This window comes from Protopterus annectens, chromosome 15.part0 (genome assembly GCF_019279795.1).
Source record: "Protopterus annectens isolate FY-2018-M chromosome 15.part0, PAN1.0, whole genome shotgun sequence".
Lineage (NCBI taxonomy): Eukaryota > Metazoa > Chordata > Ceratodontiformes > Protopteridae > Protopterus > Protopterus annectens.
Window position 1 is genome coordinate 407,791,445 of NC_056749.1, and position 14,536 is coordinate 407,805,980.

Below are 14,536 nucleotides of genomic sequence, written 5' to 3' on the forward strand. Positions count from 1 at the left end.
CTCGCTCCACTAGGACAACCGCTGCTACCACTACCTTTCCTAGGGTAATTCCTAACCATAGCATTTTAGAAGTATCTAATTTTGGTCTTTTCTTTACACCTTTTTCAGACATTATAACCTAGAAGCTACATCAAAGGCAAAATATGGCTTTGCCTTGGCTTGATTCTTCTGGCCCGTCTACTGGCCAGTGTTCCAACTTTTAGTTGTTGGAGTCTTCCCAAGAGCTTAGTAATGCAGCAGCGAACTGTGAAGAGCATAGTATGGTCGTGTTATGTACTTAACGTGAATGTAGATGTTCAAGTAGGTTTACTATTGTAGTACCAATTCTTGTCCCCACACTCCCTTTCTTCTTCACTCATAGGGTTGGGGTGGTTACCTCTACCTTGGAGAGTGTGTGACTGCAGACAGGTGTAAGAAAGTTGCAAAGATGGTGCTGGCAGCTGATTCTTTGCAGTACTAACTTCCTGATGTTGGAAAAGATGGTGTGTTCCAGGCCGTGAGGGAAGTTTGAGGTCTGTGGTATTCAGACTAGCTTCAGGCTTGTACAAGGCAGGAAATCCCAAGAGTTATTACTGCACCAATGAAGCTACTTTACCATCTACATTCATGGTTAGTACCTAACACAGCTATACAATCTTAATCTGCCATGGTTATAGCTACCAACACAACCTGCTTAAAACTGGGGTTAGTGTGCAAGCTATCCTGGAAACAACTTCTTGGTCCTTTGTCCTCACCTTTTCCAGGTGTTGTAGACAAGAAATGATTTCTAGGGATAGAATAGGATTTGTCTTTGCCATTCTGAAGGACGTGCTGCCTGCTTCCACCATACTTATCTACATGTTCCCTAACTTTAAGGGGCTACCAGTGCTGGTCCCCAGAATAGTGACTGCAGCAATGGACCACATGTTGAATGCAGTAATGTAGTCAGCTTGCTTTTAATTGTAAACATTTGACTGTGGTCATTGCTGCAGTCCAGGTTCCTAACACACCACCGTCCTCTGAACTTGAGAATCCTTAGGGTCAGTGGATAAATACCCCCTTCCCCCTCATTTACAGGTGTAAGGTTCTCATCTGGGCATCCCTAATAGTCTGGACCAATCCCAGGATCTCGGCTTGTGCTTTTCCAACTTGTGGACAAGAAAGTACCAGAGATGGCTAGTCATACACTAGTTTTTACATCATATATGTGGAGATGTCTGTGGTAAATGTGACATTAGTACAGCATATGGGAAGTGTGTCGCGAATGACTAGCAGTTGTTGGACCTTAACCTGCAGAAGAGCTTTCTGAGGTAATGACTGCAGCAGAGACCACAGTCCAATATCTGCAGCTATTGTAAGTTGACAGTGCTCCTGAGATGCATTAGGAGAGATTTTCCACTTCATAGTGGGAGGTAATTGTGCACAGTGAATGCCTTGATGATTGAGACTGTAAGACCTAGACTTATGGTGAAGGTCCTGCACATTGCTGTTTCTGCTTTGGCAAGAAACTACTTGGAATGCTTTAGTCTATTCCCTTTTTTGTGAAAACTACTCATTGATTACAAACAAGATTGTGCATTTACTGGAAGTAACCAAGTTTCTTAAAAAAAAATCAGCTTTTATTTTTGACAGCACTAGTTCCAGCAAACTAGTCTCATTTACCCAGAGAGCTGAGTTATGGATGGTACTGTGCAGCTAACCTTTGTATAAGATTTACAGCCATATGGATAAAATAGATTATTGTTGAAATTTCAAGGACTGTAATTGGAGTCCTCTAAATAGCAAAATCTGGGTTGTCATACCTTACAGTATTCCCCTTACTGTGTGACACAGCAATACTGTATTTAGTAAGTATGAACATCAGGGGTGTACCCTTCTATGTTTGGATATGGTAGAGTTAGGTTAAACATTCCTACAAGAATGCTTTAAATTTTGACATCACTGTGAGTCTTAAAGAATTGCAACACTTCTGTTGGAATTCCACTTTATATTTTAAAGCTTACAACTCAAAAGTGCATGCCTCACAATTCTGAGAATGAGCCATATGAAACTGTTACATACATTTTTTGGTTTAATATGAAATTCTTCACTTTGTCATTTTGAGGCTGACCATGTATGTTAATTTACAGTTTTGTACTGGTTGGATCACTGCTACTTCTGAGGAAGTAATGGCAGATCTGTTGGTGGAGTTTTTACTCAGCAGCATTTTTGTCACTTCAAAGTCGAGCACCATGTTTCTGTTAAATTTTACTTTTAGTCATGATTCAGTTAGCATAGAGTGATGCTAGTGTTTGCATAATAAAGAAGCATGTTTTTCTTTGCTTTTTTGCCTCATTATGAAGCTTCTGAGGTTGCATCAGATTTCTAAATGTGGTAATGCTTTCTGCACGGTCTCCCACCAGAACATTTTTATCTTTATTTAATGTTTGCTTTAACCAGATGTTCATCGTGCATACAGCTGCAGTAATCACAGATGGGTTCTCTGCTGTCAGGCGGTCCCTCGGTCGGCCGAATTCCAAAGTCTAGGTCCGGCGTCAGTTGCTGTCGCTTTCTTTCCTGACGTCAGTGAGGCAGGGGTATATAAGACACAGCCGACGCCATTTTCTCCAGTCTTTTTTGCCACGCGGTGCCCGAAGCAGAAGCAGTTCGCAAGTGCCGGTCGGCCAGCTCCTGAATTTACGAAAAATTGGAAACCGAAGTCTTCATTAAAGCTAAGTACCCCATTGGAGAAACTTTTCTTGCCTCAGACCGATGTCAGAAAAAGTTAACAATTGTATTTCTTGTGGGAAGCAAATACCGCATAAGGATTTCCATTCCCTCTGCATACCTTGTTTAGGCCCAGACCACGACATCTCGGGCTGTCGCTTTTGCGCTACTTTCAATAAACGCACTATTAAGCGTCGGGCGGAGTTCGCCCAACACTTTTTTGGTAAAGCCTTTGATTATAAAATGTCGTCGGAGACTCCGACTAACGTTTTGTCCAAAAAACACAAGGACAAGGACCGACACGCGAGGTCCACGGTCCCCACCGACACCACGCCAAAACCGGCTACACGTGGTCCGGTTCTCAGCGAGACGCCTATGCAGTCCCTGACTACCGGGTGTCTTCTGTAACTGAGACCGCAGGTACCTCGGCCCATACCCAGACTACAACCACCGAAGCCACTGTGAGCGTTAGCCTCCTAATGTGGACAGGTCCACTTCCACCCATGGTGTCTTTAGACCCTCATCTTCCTTTTCCATTAAGGCCTTTACTAAGTCCAAATCAGCCAGGCATCCCAAGAGGCCTGTTGCACAGGGCCCATCCCCAGGCCTCATGCCTAAAAAGCAGATGCTTAAAATGGCTGAGGATTTAATTACTCGTATCAGGGGTTCCCAACCCCCTCCAGACAAGAGACCCAGAGTGGAGGAAGATTCTCCCTCTTCTGATCAGAGCTCCATTTTTTCAGAACATTCTGATGTAGAGGAACACTCTTACTCCCCATTTGAAGATTCTGATGCAGAGCAGTCCATTCCTTCTGTATCTCCTCCTGAGGATTTTTCTTTTGGGGAAACCTTGCACACCTTGAGGGAACACTTCCATTGGGAAGGCCAAGACTTTTCTTATTCCAAGAAAAGACTTAGGGAATTTCTTTTGTTACCTCAACACAGACCTCTGGCGATACCTCCTGTCTTGGACGTACTTGATGATGTTTATTTGAAGGCTTGCCTTAATCCGGATTCCCTGCCTCCTGCCCCAGTCAAGCCTGATAGGTACTACAGAGTTCCTAACTCTCACCAGTTTCTTTACAAAAGCCATAATTCTGACCCTGAAACCATTTCTCAAGGCCCCAAGGGAATGAAGGCCTCTACTGCTAAGAATCCACTACCTTCCGAAAGAGAGTCAAGATCCTTAGAAAGGTGGGGAAAAAAGGTATATACCTCATCCACCCTAGCCATGAGGGCCTTAAATTGTCAGTTTCATATGCTTAAATATCAGCAGTTTCTGTTATCACAATTAAGAAATAAAATGTCTCAACCTGATCAACCAGATTTGAAGGAGTTGCAGGGTATGATGCATAGTGCAGAACAAGTGGGTAAACACACCTTACAATGTGGCTATGATGCCCTAGAGGCCGCAAGTAGAGCTGCTGTTACAGGATCAGTCATTCATAGACATGCATGGCTTAGGGAACAAATCTTGCCTGATCATGTGAAAGCTAAACTACTAGATGCTCCTTTACAAAAGGATGTGCTATTTGGTACTAATGCTGAGGAGATACTACGGAAAATGGAAGAAAAAGCCAAATCTATGCAAACTGTCAAAGCTTTTCTACAGGTTCAACCACCACGTTTTAGCAGGAATTGGCCTTCTAAAAACTGGTCCTTTCCAGCCACGGACAAGCCCCAAAGAGGTGTAGATACAGACGCACAAGGGGCAGAGGGCAATCACAAGGATCATATAGAGGCAGGCAATGGCAAACTCCAGCACCAAGAGGTGGCGAAGACAGTGCACAACAATACAGGAAACAAACCCAATGACTTCCTCCTTTCCATGCCAAGCAAGTCTCAGCTGGCAGCACCCTTGGGAGGAAAGCTGGCATTATTTACAAGAAACTGGCATATTGTCACAACAGACAAATGGATCCTGGACGTTATAAACAGAGGCTACAGATTTCATTTTCACACTCTCCCAAAAATGAGAGGCATGCCACACCTGCCACACAATCAAAGGTCAGAGGCACAACTACAAATTTCAAAGCTCATAGACACGAAAGCCATTCAAGAGGTACCTACTCACGAACAAGGTCAAGGTTTTTATTCCATGCTATTTCTGGTACCAAGGAAAGGAACCGACTGGAGACCCATTTTGGACTTATCCATCCTAAACACATTCTTACTCGTACCAAAATTCAAGATGCTCACATTACAGCAGCTTCTTCCCATGCTGGGCAAGGAGTTTTGGCTGGTAACATTGGACCTCAAGGAGGCATACCTGCATGTCCCAATCAGACAAAGCTGCAGAAGATATCTCAGATTTCTTGCAGGTTCAATCCACTATCAATTCTCTGCATTGCCCTTTGGCTTATCTACTGTGCCCAGAGTATTCACGAAATGCCTGGCAGCAGTAATTGCCTACTGCAGACTTCAAGGGATACAAATTTACCCTTATTTGGACGACTGCCTGATCCAAACGGACAGCAAGCACATACTTCTGGAACATCTGGCTTATGCAACACGGTTACTGAATTCTCTGGGATACACGATCAACAAAGAGAAATCCAGGCTAACACCATCTCAGAAAATAACTTTCCTGGGTGCCAACTTGGACACAAACACCCAGATGGCCTATCGTACGCCAGAAAAACAGGGGCAACTAACTCAGTACTTCATAACACTAGCAAATTGTACCAGGCTTACTGCAAGGAAAATCCTGCAGGCTCTGGGCTTCATGGCATCTTGCATTCTTTTAATCCCATGTGCAAAGTTGCATATGAGGAAACTTCAATGGTACCTAAAAAACCTATGGTCTCAACACAGCCACAGTTTGGAAACAATAATACCAATAATTCCATGTTTGCAAAAGGAATTTCTATGGTGGGCCCAAGCATGTCAAACAAACACAGGTCTCCCATTCTGCAAGCCTCAAGCAAATCAAGTCATCACAACAGACGCCTCAGATTACGCCTGGGGGGCGCACATGACAGGTGCATTCAGGGCAAATGGTTCCAAAAGGAAAAGCACCTTCACATCAATCAAAAAGAAATGCTAGCAGTGATAAATGCAATTACAGCTTTCAAGGACCTCCTGCATCCAGGACAATTATTGATAAGAACAGACAACACCACAGTAATGTGGTACATAAACAAACAAGGAGGAACACATTCATACCACCTGTGCAGACTAGCCATGACACTTTGGAACTTGGCTCTGGAATGGCAAATCGAACTTCAAGCACAGTACTTGCCAGGCTTGGAAAACACGCTGGCAGACAATCTAAGCAGAAATATGACAGATCCACACGAATGGAAGTTGCATCCTCAAGTATTTACAAAGATAATCCAAGCGTGGGGGAGGCCAGACATAGATCTCTTCGCCTCCCACAGGAATCATCAATTGGAAAAGTTTTGTTCAAGGACCTTTCATCCAAAGGCCTGGAGAGTGGATGCCCTTTCATTCAGTTGGACAGCATGGACAGTTTACGCTTTCCCACCTCTGCCTCTTCTGCCCAAGGTGCTCTTGAAAGCAAGAGCAGACAGACCGAAGATGATACTGATTGCTCCAGACTGGCCAAGACAACACTGGTACCCACTCCTGAGGAGCATAACACATACTCCTCCCTGGCCCCTACCTCTAATGCCTCTTCTGCTGACTCAGCACAGCTACAAAACTCTTCACAGTCAGCTGAAAACACTCAATCTCGCTGCATGGAAAATTCCTTAACACCACAACAGACCCTACTCCCCAAAGAGGTGCAGGATGTCATTTTGGAGGCCAGAAGGCCATCTACTAGAAAGGCTTACTCCGCAAAATGGAAACTGTTTTGCTCTTGGAATGAGAAAAAAGGCCAGGACCCTAGAAAACTGAATTTGCCTCCGGTATTACAGTATCTAGCTGAGCTGCTGAACAGTGGACTTTCATTTTCCTCCATAAAAATCCATGCCTCAGCCATTTCTGCAGAATTCAACACGGATCCACCCGTATTCTCTCACCCACTCTTAAGACAGTTCCTCAGAGTGGCTAAGAAGACCACCAAGGAAACAACCAGTGCCAGCCTGGGATCTTAATTACATTCTAGAAAAATTAACATTGCCTCCCTTTGAACCAGCTGCCTCAACAGATTTGCAATATTTGTCCTGGAAAACAGCTTTCCTTCTGGCCATTACCTCAGCTCGTAGGGTTTCGGAACTACAAGCCCTCATGGCTGTGCAGCCCTTTCTCATCTTCCATCAGGACAGGGTTTCCCTTCGAACCAACCCGTCATTTATGCCTAAAGTGGTATCCAGGGTAGCTTTAAATCAAGCCATACACTTACCTACCTTTTACCCCAATCCTCAAAACAAAGGGGAAAGGCTGCTACACTCCTTAGACATCCATAGACAGCTACGTTATTATTTGGACAGAACAAAGCCTTTCAGGAAATCAGAACAACTTTTTGTGTCCTATGCTGTAGGAGCTCAAGGGAAACCAGTTACCAAACAGACAATTTCAAAATGGATAGGCCACTGCATACGGTTTTGTTACTCCTATCATGGAAAATCTGTCCCTACAGGCATCAGATCCCACTCCACCAGGGCCACGGCTACCTCTACAGCCTTCCTCAGAGGAGTTCCTACCAAAGATATTTTGGAGGCAGCCACTTGGAGTTCTGTGCATACCTTCACAAAACACTACCACCTGCCTTTATATTCCAAAAGAAGAGCAGTCTTTGCCACTGCTGTGTTGCAGGGCATTCTGGCTCATCCCAGTTCCACCTAGTGCCTACCACCCTGTGCATAGCTTTGGGATTCTACCCATCTGTGATTACTGCAGCTGTATGCACGATGAACATAGTACAGTTTTGTACCTACCATAAATGTAGATGTTCGAGTGCTAATACAGCTGCAGTACAGTTTTCCCTCCCTCCTTCCCCTCTTGGTAAAGGCCTAGGCCCTAACCCCTCTTCATACAACCTGATTGGGTTATCCTTCTATGGTATATTTGCTTGCAACTACTGATTTTTGATTATATTGCATTGCATGTATATAAATATAATTTATGTATTGCCTTCCTACTGGGGGCACCTGACATCTGGGGCAAGAAAGACTGAAGAAAATGGTGTCGGCTGTGTCTTATATACCCCCGCCTCACTGACGTCAGGAAAGAAAGCGACAGCAACCGACGCCGGACCTAGTCTTTGGAATTCGGCCGACCGAGGGGCCGCCTGATGGCAGAGAACCCATCTGTGATTACTGCAGCTGTATTATCACTCGAACATCTACATTTATGGTAGGTACAAAACTGTACTTTATGTTGCGTTTAACTACATGATAAATTAATACACATCTCCCATATTTAGCTGCCCTCCCTCTAGACCGTGGAGCTGGTGTTCCTGTTACAGCAGATGAGTTTAAAGCACTGTTATACAAACCTCAAGAGGGAGAATGGGGTGCTCGAAGCAGAGATGAAGAGTGTGAACGCATTATTCAGGGGATCGATCAGCTGTTGACATTTGGTTTGTATATAAATATATGGAGATTAATGTTCATTTGATAACATTCTTCTGTGTGGTAGAGTGCCATTTAAGTAGTGGTTTGGGTAATACTCCTTTTTAGAAGCTTTTGCAGGGTATTTCAGAAGTTCTGCCCTCTCCTCACCTTTGGATGGTATTACCATGATACTTTAGGGTGACAGGTTCTAGTACCAAAATGTACGTATGCTCATGTGTTTGTGCACATGTATCTGTAAGTATATGTGTGTCAGACTTTAATGGTATTTGATCTTGGAAGCACCCTCATCCGCATTTGGCAGGTGATGACATGTTGATTTACTTCGCATTTCTCTTGATCCCCACCATCAGTTTAGTTTGTGTTGGAGAGTTGTGATTGAGAATAGATGCTTTTATCTCCATTTCTGAGTTTTGTGCTACCTTGAAGACTTCAGTTTGACTCTTGATGTCATTTCTGCATTTTGTCTGAAGATGTGTTCCTTTGGCTTTCTCTGACTTAACATGATCTTTTCTGTGCACCTTGATGTGTTAACGATGTTGTGAAATTAGCAGTGCTGTGTAACCTTATGCCTTCTGCTTTTACCTCAAGCACATTATAAAAGCTTGCAAATTATGCATAAATTTGTGCCATTGCTTTCTAGAAGAATGCCAGTCAAGAATGATCTGAGAAACTGAAAAAAGCAGAAGGCTGCATGTGTGCAGATTCACCTTTATTTACAAAAGAATCCACCTCTTTGGCCATGGTGTTTTTATTTTCAGTTACAGTAGGGAGTTGGCTGGAGAAGTAAGATTCATAGACTGAAGGCTGTTTCACCTTTTGACAGAGGTGGGTATTAGGTGTGGAACTTCATGCTGCAGAACTGACTCTTAATGCTAGGAGTAGGGCAGCTGTGTTGTAAATAAACTTGCCTGCCTGTATGTGGAGGGAGGTTTTGTTCATGGCAGATGACCTCATCAGACTACTTATGCTCTTTGTTCCTGTGTACAGGTACAGCTTGCTGTGTAGGGGAAGAGCAGATATGCATAGATAAAGTTAAAAAAAAATGCTGCTATTGCTCATGGCCATCTGGATTGACCTCTGTAGCATTTATGTAAAAGGCACAGATTTGTCCGTTGTTGTATATTGGTGTAAGTAAGTAGCACTGAGACATGAAGCAGGGTTTTGTGGGACTAGAATCTGAGATTCCTGTGAAGGTTGGATGTGTAGTCTCAGGTCTTTGTTTGCAAGTAAGATACAAGAAAAGTATGGAAGCATTTTAATTTTTTTTGCAGGCCGTCCTTATTTGAAGTATTGCAGAAACCAGAAGCTGTTTAGGAAGCATGTTGTGGGGATTGGTACTGCTCTTTCAATATTCATCTTTCCTGGCTTACTTGAAACCTGTACTGATCTGAAAAGTACTGCATCAGAGTAAGACCATACTCTAGTGCTGCCAAAAGGGTTCTGTCCTTACTTCTTCTGGGAGGTAGTGGTTTCAAAAGCATGCACAAATTCTGCGTCATTGTCCAGTGTTGGGATGACTCTTGATTTTTGTTAAACCCATTGTATATTTCTAATAAAATATGTGAGAGTCAGTTTTTTTGCTAGAAGTGTCAATTTCCAAAGTGATAAAAGAATCCTTCATGTAGCAGAGGATGTGCTCTTCATAAGTTTGTATCACTAGTTTCTAAATAAGAGAGCCTGCTGTAGCTATACAGTGGCATTGACATCTCTGACCTGTTCACCCAAGACATCACCATTCCTTGTCAATTGAATGTAACAAATAAGTTTGAGATATAGTTTGCGTAATCAGAGGATTGTTGTAAGAAACCCATTCATTCATGTCCGACCAACACAGCATTACCCCCCCCCCCTTTGCACAAGACTCCTTGAATCTCTTGTATAATTTTGGTGCTCATTTGTTAATTATTTTAGATAATTGAAATGCCCAGTAAGGTTAAGGCCCATTTTTCAGTTGAAACACTAGGAGAAAAGCTTCACAAACATTTGAATTAATGGCATACAACAGAACATACATTCAGAAGAAATGATTAGTGTTGTAATATTAAAGTGCATACAGATGGAAAAAAATAAATGAGTTGAAAAGATGTATGCACAGTTCAAAATTAGCTAATGTAACAGTTTTTGTCTGTACAGAATTGCAATGTCTATAAGAAATTTGACCAGCTGTCTTTAATAGCAGAAGATTAAACAAAATCAGGCATTCTTTAGAACCAACTCAGCCTGGAAGCTATGCTGGGGATATAGGAAGACACTTAACCAGGCCTTCTAGTTGTCTACTGTCTTCTGTAACCCTCTGAGCAAGAGGAAAATAGTCCTAAACCTAGTAGATTTCCACAGGCAACACAGGTGCTACCATTTTCGGAATTGGGGCTTTCAGGCAAATCGACCAGCTGTTTGCGTCTCTTATGCCAGAAAGTGGCTAGACCAGCCTCCGAGTAGTCCCTTTCCAAGTGTTATTTCTAACTGCGGAAAAAATGCAGAAAGCAAGAAAGCAAGGGATGCCGTTTAGGTGCACTGTACCCAAGCACCCATGCCCACTAGGAACATCCGTAACTGCTAGGTTTTCAAAAGCATATCAGCCAATAATGTTTGTAAGACTGCCATATGGATTAAAATCTACACTTTCCTGAGCATTATAAGCTGGAAGGCGACTCCAAAAGCAGAATAAGCTTCACCTGTACCATTCTGAGGCGCATACTGTGACTTTCACCAAAAATAATTTTTATTGCTATGGTCTTTTCCCTTGGGTAATGAGTATTGTTGCAGCGGTGAGCCTTATGGTGACCATAATACAGTTGTCTAAGCAACCCCCCTGTAGCAGATATTTGAGAAGGCAATATTTGCTGTAGTATGAACTCCCCATCTGCCTGAGAATGTTAAAGCACAGCTTTTGAATCCACCTTGGACAAAGGACTCACTGTTTGGACCCCACCCCCACATGCAGTCTTTGTTACTGGAAAAAAAAGGTGACGCAGTAGAGTTGGCGAAAGAACTCTTCCACTCTCCGGTTAAATATAGCAGAATCTATCACTGCAAAAGAATGTCCCTTGTACCAATGGCAAGATAAAGGAAAGCAGCCAAAGAAGGGGAAAGGCACCCAAAAGAGAGAAGAAAAACTCCCCTACATACTTCTCTCTTCATTCCCTCCCACAGAAGAAAGAAATCCCTACCCAGCTTTTAAACCTTCCCGGTTAGTCCCACGGATTGGTGGCCTGTTCGCAGTCTGTTCAAAATTGATAGGACATCACAGCAGGTAGGTGGGTTTCAGACTTTGTCTCCATAGGTTACAAATTGCAGAAGCTCTTGATGTTTACATTTGGGATATCCTGCCATGCAGGTAGCCTGAGGCTGGCCAGTCTTTCGAAGCTTAGCCCTCAAGTAGGGTTTCCCATGATACCGTACCCTGGTGTTAGAATAGAGTACATCAGCTGATACCATCTACAGATCATTCTTGCCATTAAATTGCATTCAAATTTTACGAAATCCATTGATCAGCTTTACTAAGTCTTAGAACATATAAGTTACCAAAGAGGATTTTCTTTGTTGCATGTATACTGGCACTTTGTCTGGCACAGATTCTGTAGTGCAGGGAAAACTGTTTCTAAAGTTAACTGCTTGACCCATGGTAAGCACATTCCCCATAAAGGTTGTCACAGTGTCTTTATTTTTTGCCGTGTACTGGAGCACGAGTTGGACTTTTGTCCACTGAGCGTCAGTTTACCCTGATGACAGTGTGTCATCACCATTGTTCCCTTCAGGAGTTCACTACCAAAAAGAGATGTGAGCCTGGTTTTCTGTCATCATTCAAGTCCTCCCCAAAAAAGCATTCAGGAAAGAGGAAGGAGAGAGATGAAACTGAAATGGTTTTCCCAGTCCAGAGATTATGTATTGGGGTAGATGCTTTCGTACCCCTCAACCTATTGAATCGGTTATGGCCAAGGACTTTGGCATGACTGATCTGTAGTCACCCTTGTAGTCACCCATGTCTTCAGTATCCAGCATGTCTTCTTGGACTGAAATCTCTAATGAATTTTTGGCAGATAATACTTTAGCCACTGAGGCTTGTGTTTTCATTATTGAAGGGGAGATGGGATCCCTAGAATTCATTTCACAAGGAGAATCCCGGGAACCCTTTTCAGGTTTGGGATACCCATCGAAGACCTGAGGCACAAAAGCAGCAGTCTTTGAAAATAGTAGGCACAAGTCCCTGATGTCTAAGTGCATCCCAACATGTCTTGTTCCAATTGCATGCCCAGGCTTCAGTTTCAGATACACTAAATAGTTCATTTTACTGTGACCATGATGTCTTATTTGATGTCTAAGAGACGTGCCAAATATCCCATTGGTGTCAGGAGATGTCCTTCTGTTCACATGCTGCAGTATTCATAACATGAGGGAGTCCGCCTCCTGCTGACTCATACATCCAACCACTATACAAAGGTTTATCGCTACTGTGAGGTATGTGCCACTTCGCACAAAATCCAAAACATATATCTGTCATAAAGTGACTTTAGGTATAAAATGAACATCGGCACATACCAGTTCTCAGAACTTTTCTGCTGCCTATCAGATCGTCTGCTCCGGCCGTCGCTTGTCAGACAAGTTGTGAACCTTGGTTCAGATAAGTACCCCATTGGGTTTTTTCCATTACAATCTTTGGTGACTAGAGATCCCCACAGCCAAGCACAGAAAGTGGATGCCCTATCCTTTACATGGGAAAACCTCTCAATTTATGCCTTTCCCCCTCTGCCCCTCCTCTCAAAAGTACTACTCAAGATCAAACAGGACAAACCAAGGACTATCCTTATTGCTTTGCACTGGCCCCACCAGCACTGGTACCCACTCCTTATGCAGTCTGGCAGCAGTGCCACCCTGGCACCTACATTAGACCCCCTCCCTGCTATCCCAGCATCCTCAGCTGCAAACCCTGAGCCTTGCAGCCTGGCTTATTCCCTGAATACACCACCAGCAACCCTCAGCAAATAGGTGTTGGACATCATCCTTGAGGCCAGAAGGCCTAGTACTAGGAAATCCTATTCAGAAAAATGGAAAATATACTGTTCTTGGAGCCAGTCTCAAGGAAAGGACACAGCCGTGCCCACCTTACCTCAAATCCTAGATTACCTAGCAGAGCTGCTCCACAAAGGCCTACTCTTCTTTTCTATTAAGATTCATGCCTCTGCCATCTCAGCTCATTATAATACTGAGCCACCTATCTTTTCTCACCCTCTGGTCAAACAGATCCTGAGAGAAGCTAACAATTTAAGATCCCCGAGGAGAGCTCCCACCCCTGCCGGGGACCTTCTCTTTGTACTAGAGAAGCTCACGCTTCCCCCTTTTGAGCCTGCTGCTACAACGCAGTTAAAATTTCTCTCTCTGAAAACAGCCTTACAGCTAGCCATCACTTTAGCATGAAGAATGTCTGAGTTACAGGCACTAATGGCTGTGGAACCCTTCATTATTTTCCATGCTGACAGGGTTTCCCTCAGGACTAACCCATCTTTTATGCCCGAGGTGGTATCCAGTGTGGTTTTAAACCAATCCATCCATTTACCAACCTTTTGCCCTAATCCTCAGAATAAAGGGGAAAGGATCCTTCACTCTTTGGACGTACACAGACAACTCAGGTTCTACCTTGACAGGACTAAGCCTTTCAGAAACTCTGGCCAGCTGCTAGTCAGCCTTGCTACAGGGACAGAGGGCAAGGCCATTTCAAAGCAATCCATTTCCAAATGGATAGCACACTGCATCTATTTCTGCTACAAACACCATGGAAAACCTACCCCACAGGGGATCAGAACTCATTCCACTAGGGCTACCTCAACCTCTACAGCATTTCTCAGGGGATTACCTACAAAGATCCAGACCTGGAGTTGCCACAGCAATCTTACAAGGCCTGCTAGCCAGCCCTACTATTACATGACTGCCTCCACCCAAGTGTGATAACTGCAGTAGTGAAACATGAAGAACGTAGTACAGTTGTGTACACTTACCATAAATGTAGATGTTAGTGTACTCACTGTTGCAGTCCTGGTTATCCTCCCTCCAGCCCCCTGACTCTTCTATGCTTTCTACCTATCCTCTTTTTGGCCATATCTTATGGCTATGGTATTTACTTTTTCTAGAGGTGATCCACACCATGTAATAGCTTCCTATTTTGGGGGCTCCTGACGTCTGGGGCAAGAAAAACTGTAATGGCGTGGGCTGCATGTTTTATACCCCTGACGACCTGACATCATAGAAGAGGTGACAGCATCTGATGCAGAAATCCCAAGACTCTGGTATTTGGGTCGACTGAGGGCTACCTGCAGGCAGATAACCCAAGTGTGATGACTGCAACAGTGAATACACTCAAACATCTACATTTA

General features: G+C 43.6%; 1 protein-coding gene across 1 annotated transcript in view; it reads left to right on the plus strand.

Moving 5' to 3' along the window:
- Positions 1 to 14,536, plus strand: part of BRWD3 (bromodomain and WD repeat domain containing 3) — a 1,896,258-nt gene that overhangs the window by 1,243,368 nt on the left and 638,354 nt on the right. Inside the window, exon 29 of the mRNA XM_044057276.1 lies at positions 8,018 to 8,173. Within this exon, the coding sequence (XP_043913211.1) occupies positions 8,018 to 8,173 (156 nt within the window). The remainder of the gene's footprint in view (positions 1 to 8,017; positions 8,174 to 14,536) is intronic.